We start from the raw sequence: 7,095 nt of genomic DNA on the forward strand, positions 1-7,095 counted from the left end.
GCGGTGAAGATGCAAACTATACATGGAGATTTGCTATTTCTTTCCGACTAGATTTTAGATAGATATATACATTGCCAGTTTGCATATGTTGTGTGCAGTATATGTCAGACATCACTGTGTTCATCTGAAACTGATGGAAATTGCACCTGTAAAAACAAAGGATAAGCTGCACCTCAAATGCACTGTGTTTTGGTTCAGATGCTTCATCTTAATATCACATAACTGCCCTTTTCTGATGTTCTGTAATTTTAGCTATTTGTAATGCGAGAAGGGTACCGGGTAAGTAGAAATTACAATTATTGACCCTGCTTTCTTATTATTCTGTCGCTATAAAGATACATGAGAAGGATGAAATCATGAACAATCTACCGAGCCATCTAAAATGTTGAAAAACAAAATTAATCAAATCAGAGAATATATGGCCCAACAAAAGAAACTTGACGAACAATTACGAAATGGAATGCAGCATAGGCCCTTGTTTTCACGACGTAAATCAAGCTGAATCCACAGCAGGGACCTTAGATGCCATGTAGGACGCCATTGTGAAAATGCCAACCAGAGACGATACCTGCAGTGGTTCATCCCTCAGAGAACTTCATTTGCCTCCAGCAAATTCCAATATTAAGATTTGCAATTGCCATGATCTTCTGTAACAGCACGGACCTGGTCCCCATGAGAGTCCACTATGCTGCCATATAAGTCATTCTGATCCATCATCACTGCCGTTGGCATACCCACTTTACAGGCAGAATCACCTTTATGACCTGCTCCTTGGATAATGGTAATTTTATGTAATTTTACACTCGCTCAATTGCATCCTGAATCATCGCCACATCATATCAGCCAAGCATAAGACCAATAAATACCAGATTTATGTCGCGATAGGAGCATAGAGATACAACAGCAGCCCAAAGCCTGCAACCGGAAGAAACTGGAGCTGAGGTTAATCATTTCCCCATAGTGTGGTGCACAAACTGGATTCATTGTCTTAACAATGTCTGTGGCTGAAAAATGGAACATGATGACACACAATTGCGGAAGTTTCATAATCATAAGAATAGAGATACTAGTAATGATCTACAACAATTAAGGATGAAGACATTATCACAGAGTCATACCTTAATATTTGTACAGTTATCGGAACACATCAGCACCAACCAGATCATGTAACAAATCTCCAGCCATTTTTTAGTTGGTAAATTCTGAGAACTCAATGCATCACATCAAAATATCGCTCTTGCCTTCTGATGTGATGACTGAAGCCTAACATTCAATTATCCCATACACTTCTGGATTACTTGGTGCAAAATGGATAAATGACATCATGATAAGACTACCGTCCATAGTGTGATTCAAGCATACGCATTGTCTATCAACTTCATCCATGGGTGAACTTCATCAACAAGCCCCTGAGAATGTAAATAACGAACTAACTTTGTGACAGGTTGAAGACTAGCAGAAGTCGAAAGAGAAGCCATTAGTTCGTTCATTATGTCCTGAAACGTAGAGCTGCAGCAGCGCTTAATCCATTTTATGTGTTCAAGGGCCATTTCTATTTCCTCGGCATCTGTTAGGAACTTCAACAAAATGACATGTGAATTTGAGCTCTCAATATTGGATGGAACACTGAACATCACACTCAATGCTGCTTTCAAGTTACCTGAAAATATTTGGACAACTATTAACAAGGAGATACTTGAATAACTACAACAGCAAGAGAAACTTATTACGGGGAAAGAAATACCTTGTTTACAGAGTGCAAGGATAAGTACAGTTAACACTGAACTAGCTAGTTTGGGATCCTGCACTACAGACTTGTTAAAGATTTCCTCAGCCTGTTCATATTTGTTTTCTTGGCACAGCATAGTAATGACTGAAGTGTATGTTGCACCATCTGGGGCCACTCCCTTCTGGAGCATGTGATCAAACAGCTGTTGGACTTCTCCAGTTTCACCAATCTCTGCAAATTTTGTTATAAGTATATTGTAGGTCTGCAGATTTGGACTACACCCACTGGTGAACATCTCATCCCACAACTTCTTAGCAGGCCTAAGGAGGTCATTATCTGTTGTCCATGTTGTCCCGGTATGGATGTCTTAAGTCTTAAGTCGCGAAACAGTCCACCAACCAGGCCAAGCGTCCAAAGTCTTAAGTCGCGAATATTCACGCGAGCGCACGCGCTATTAAGTCACACTTCATCTAGTGCTACTACTAACTAGTAGACAATGAAGAGCACCCCTTATAAGTTGGCCTCCACCTCTCTAAAGTAGCAAGGTGGGACTAAACATTGCAATGCAATGCTACAGCTTGTGTCCAGCCAGTTTGCATAGTTTATTTGGGCTAGCTTATTGGGCCCAAGCCAATGATGTCACTCTGTAGGCCTGGTTGGTGGACTGTTTTGCCATTAGTGGACTGTTTATTCACATGCGAATTGATTTCACATTGCAACATCTTTTTTTTTTAGCAGCTGCACACAAAATAACTCGCTAAATGGTGTGCTTATTGTTTTTTTTTTTGAGAAACGTGTGCTTATTGTTAAGTGTGCTGAGAATGATTGAGGGATTGGTTTTAGATTATTAACGAGAGGTATTTCACTGCTCTCTACCATTTGATGCAAACAAATATAGCGCGGTCTATAAATATAACTAAATATTATTGTTTTGTAATGATAATCAGTTAAATTCTTGCACGTATATATATATATGGTTATATCTGTGATAAACTTATACGCGTTGATGACCTCCAAACGGCGCTTTGCCTACCAAGGATGTTGTCGGCCACAAGGAGTTCCACCTTCGATGACCTCATCACACCCTCACGGGTCCCACCTCCATCAGGTTCCTTGCCGCTTACAAGGGTGCACGACAATTGAAGGGCATCTCCGATGATAACTTCTTCATTCTGTCTTGGCGCTCCGCGTGGTGGACTCCCAAACCCTAGTTCCCAGCCCTCCTCCTGAGGATGGCGGCGCGGGCAATGCCTATCTGGCGGTGGAGAACTAAGACAATGGACCGACGGCTCCTCGAGCGGTGGGCCGGCAAACCACAAACGAGGCGGTTCCTCGTGGTCGAGGCGGCAGAGCTCGGCGGCGCTGGCACCTTCCTCGTATGTAGGCCTTGTTTGTGGCCTGTTTTGCCATCAGTGTATGTTCACCGGTACTACATAATTAATTGCATGCTCTATTAGTACTACATACACGGGCATACAGTACGTCCGGTGAGCATTCTAGATAGATATCAGTTGTACACTATGTAGCGCCTCTCATTTTTCTTCTTTGGTAACCAAACCTCACTAGCTGGATATCAATTTGTCACTCCTATGTGCATCTCATCTGCTGCGCCCTAGTGTGTTCGACGGCACGCACGTCTGCATGAAGTACGGTCGAGCTCCACCAAAAGATATCTCTCCGTGCTGCCGGGACAACTTGGTTTGTTTCACATTCTACTCGATGATGGGCTCACTGCATGAAAGTGTCTTAAGAGATGAACCAAAACATGACACTATGGCATAAACCCTAATAACAACTATACTCTGCCTCACAGACTCATCATGGTGTCGTCATTCATCGAGTATCTATCATCGTCAACATGCTAGATGTGCTCCTGCTCCGAGTGGACCAACGACGAAGCGGTGGCAGGGAAAAGAAAGGGTTTCACTTTATCTCGGTATTGTGTCTAATACTACGCGTGAAAAGCGATAGCTGACAGCCAGAGCATCATGTCCGCTGGTGGCGCGGAGAAATCATGTTTACTTATCATGCGATTTTTTTCACATAATTTTTCTTTTTGTTGTGGCTGCACACTAAATAACGCGAGTAAATGATTACGGGATTAGTTTCAGATTATTAACGAGAGGCATATTTCTCTGTTCAAATAAATATAGTGTGGTCTAATAAATATAACTAAATATAATTGTTTTGTTATGTTTGCATGGCCGTTTTCTCCTCAGTGAATGTTGATGCATGCTAGCCGAGCATCTCACGTGCATCCCGGGGGTTAGAGCATCTCTAGCAGACCCCCCAAACCGCAAACCCCTAATCGGCGTATCCAGGCCACCCCAAACGCGTTTTGCAGGCTGAAAATCGGCCGCGCGGTCCATACGCGCCCGAATATGTTGTTATGCGGGCCGTGTTTGGCATGTCTGTACTGTGCGGCCGTTTTTCATCCTGCAACCAAAAACCAGAAACAAAGGGTTTGTGCAAATCATCCGCTAATTCTCAATGCAGCAACAATCATGCAAAATAGATTGTTCAAAGTACTCAATCATACATGAAACACGGCACCAAAATAAGATCGAACATCATATCATCAAGGAGGGAAGTGATCACGCGTCACCGTCGGTTGCCGGCGCATCGACATGGCCGCCACCACTCGCCCTAGCGTCTTCACCTCCGACATTCATCATGGCAGCCATCGCACTGCGTGCAGCTTCCCTCTTTCACGCCAAGATGTGCGTCTTCGTAAGCTTCCACCACTCAAGGTTAGCCTCATCCATGCCGGTCGGGTTCATCATCATAGTGGCATTCTCCACCGCGATGAGCTCCGCCATGGCCCGGTGCTCCTCGGTGCATGCTCTCCTCTCCTCTATGTCGGCCTTGCGCTTTGTATCTTCCCGGAGCGTGATCCATTTTGCCTCCTACTCCTTGGTCTTCGCCTCTATCATCTCCTTCTCGGCCTCCAAAATTTTCATCACCAAATTCTCTTTGGATTTGACCATAACATCGATCTTGAGAGACAATGATGCGGCCTCTCCTTGTTTCTTGATCTTGAGATACATCAACGGTGGGACTTTCATCGACCACCTTACGCGCAGCAGCCGACACTGGCGGCGCCTTCGCCATCGTTGCAGTCAAAGCAGTCAGCGACGCCATCTTGGCTGCAGCTGGCTTCTTCGCAGCCTTCTTCGGCGCCGCCTTCTTCTCTGCCGGCGTTGGCGCCTTGTTGCCCGACCACTTCGCCCGCTTGGCCGGCGCGGGAGGGGCAGCCAGTGCGGGAGGGGTAGCTGCAGCGGGAGGCACGATGACGACGTGCTGCCCCAACCACTTCCGCTTTCCGAGAGCACCAACAGCGGGAGGCGTATCGACCATGAGGCCCTCAGTGGCGGTTGCCGTGGCGGCGTTAGATCCAGATGCGGTCGGTGGAGCTGATCCGCGCGGCACGGTCTCGCCCGGGAGTAGCAGCGGGTTGATGGCGTCCATGTCGGTGCGGGTGCGCGGCTACGGTGGCCGGAGAGGAGTGGGGGCGGCAGAATCGGGAGCGGTAGGTGATGCGGTAGCGGGAAAGGGGCGAGCTGAAACTTCCTTTGCGCCAACGCGGGGGAGAAGATGGGGTTTGCGCTTTCACGGCCTTCCCAACCCGTGAACTTGGGGTTTCCGCGGCACGAAACGGGATAGCCCGGATTTTTTTTTTGGTATGAGGGTCCGATGCGGTGTCTGAAACGTCCCTTTTTCCCCCTCCGACCCAGAAAACAACGGTTATTATGCGGATGGGGGTCCGATGGGGGGGTCTGCTAGAGATGCTCTTATCATTTATGCATAGTTTTATTGTATGTAGTGTATATGAGAGTTCATTCTTATGTTCTAAATTTCTCAATATGAATGTTAACGTTAGTATTCTAAAATGTAACGATAATCAGTTAAAATTGTCCATGCACATTTAATTTCTAAAGGAATAACACTCACAGTGTACTCACGTGTATGCATGCCATGTGGTGCATGGCGTTCACTTTTGAAACCCAGGCAATGCCTTTGATTGATTACGTCTCTTTTGGACATATTATAAGGAAAACCGGCCGAAAACCATACAAACACAGAATGCACCACACCGGCCTTGGCAAGGCCGTGCCCCCACTTGAGTCGACGACCAAGTCACTCTAGCGACCAAAGCTGACACCTAAACACCTCTACTTAACACGGCGGAGACGAACATCCGGAGCGGCCGCTCAGACATCCACACACATAAGTCGATGGCCAAATCGCCAGAGCAATCAAATCCGACACTCTAACACCTCAATGCAAAACAACGGAGCCGCCGCTCCAACAATCACATTGGCCCACAGGGTTGCACACCGCCTAGCCCAGAGTGATGGTTGGTTGGCGGAGAACTTTCCTATCCGCTTCGTTTGACTTGCAGTTGTGGTGCATTGCGCATCGTGGGCAAGATCTCAGATGCCGGGTGGCAGCCTCGGAAGGTGGAATGCTCGAGCGACTTCGGAGAACGACATAGCGGTGGTGGTCTCTCTATCTCTCCCTCCCTCTTCGGTCATGTGGATGGAGAGGAGCGGATGATGGGAGATCCAGGTGTTGGTGGCGCTTCAGCTTTGGCAGCTCGTAGATCGCATTTCGAAAAATGGCACACCGATGAAAAATTGGGCGGGAAACCCCAGCGAGTGGGTGTGTTATAGATCTTGTCAAAAACATATTTGAAACAACCGAAGAACAAAAACATGCCGGAACGGGAAATGATGTCTCCAGATTTGTGTGGACAAAAGCGAGGATGAAAAGTTGGGCGGGAAATCATGCATCAAATGCCAAACATGTGCGCTACATATCCCCAAAAAATAGGTGGGAGAACACCAGAACATACTCCCCCCGAGTTGTCTAATGCCTCTGGATTTGCATTCATTGAAGCTCATATGCAGAAGATGCGGCCCATTGAAAATAAATTGATTGAAAAACCTCCGGACACCTATAATCCTACCACACCGCCACGACAGTGAGATGACACATGAAATGATAGGTAATAGCTACCATTTAATGTATAAAATGATAAAGCATGTCAACAACAGTACACATGAAAACAATAATGCCTGGCAACGAGAGCTTTCCAACGCCCCCGGAATTGCCTCGAATGGAGCTCTCATTCAAAAGTAATGGCTCGCGAAAACACATCGACGGACAAATGCCCAGACGCACAGGAATCCTACCATTCCGTCACAACTATGAGATGGTACATGAAATGATATGCAACAACTACCATTTCTTGCATAAAATGATGGTTACACTTTATCGTGGTATTGTGTCTAAAATACTACACCTGCAAAGCGATCGCTGATAGCTAGAACATCATGTCCATTGGTGGCGCGGAGAAATCATGT

General features: G+C 46.3%; 1 protein-coding gene across 1 annotated transcript; it reads right to left on the bottom strand.

Annotated features, from left to right (window-relative positions):
• Positions 1-1,208: 1,208 nt before the first annotated feature.
• On the bottom strand, positions 1,209-5,197 carry LOC124697590 (pentatricopeptide repeat-containing protein At5g14080-like). The gene is made up of 3 exons (XM_047230158.1): positions 4,807-5,197; positions 1,745-2,065; positions 1,209-1,660 (listed from the first exon to the last, which is right to left on the bottom strand). Exons 1-3 carry the CDS (start codon positions 5,195-5,197, stop codon positions 1,353-1,355), a joined length of 1,020 nt encoding a protein of 339 aa, XP_047086114.1. The 3' UTR covers positions 1,209-1,352.
• Positions 5,198-7,095: the final 1,898 nt, after the last annotated feature.

This window comes from Lolium rigidum, chromosome 3, assembly GCF_022539505.1.
Source record: "Lolium rigidum isolate FL_2022 chromosome 3, APGP_CSIRO_Lrig_0.1, whole genome shotgun sequence".
Taxonomy (NCBI): Eukaryota; Viridiplantae; Streptophyta; class Magnoliopsida; order Poales; family Poaceae; genus Lolium; species Lolium rigidum.

Bases quoted from the DNA above. Each gene is read 5' to 3' on its own strand.
- LOC124697590 (XM_047230158.1), bottom strand. From the start codon at position 5,197: ATGGACGCCATCAACCCGCTGCTACTCCCGGGCGAGACCGTGCCGCGC. The intron at 2,066-4,806 runs GTAAGGTGGTCG...CATGGACAACAG, and splicing joins GCCAGTGTCGGCTGCTGCGC to ATAATGACCTCCTTAGGCCT. The intron at 1,661-1,744 runs GTATTTCTTTCC...AAATATTTTCAG, and splicing joins CCTTGCACTCTGTAAACAAG to GTAACTTGAAAGCAGCATTG.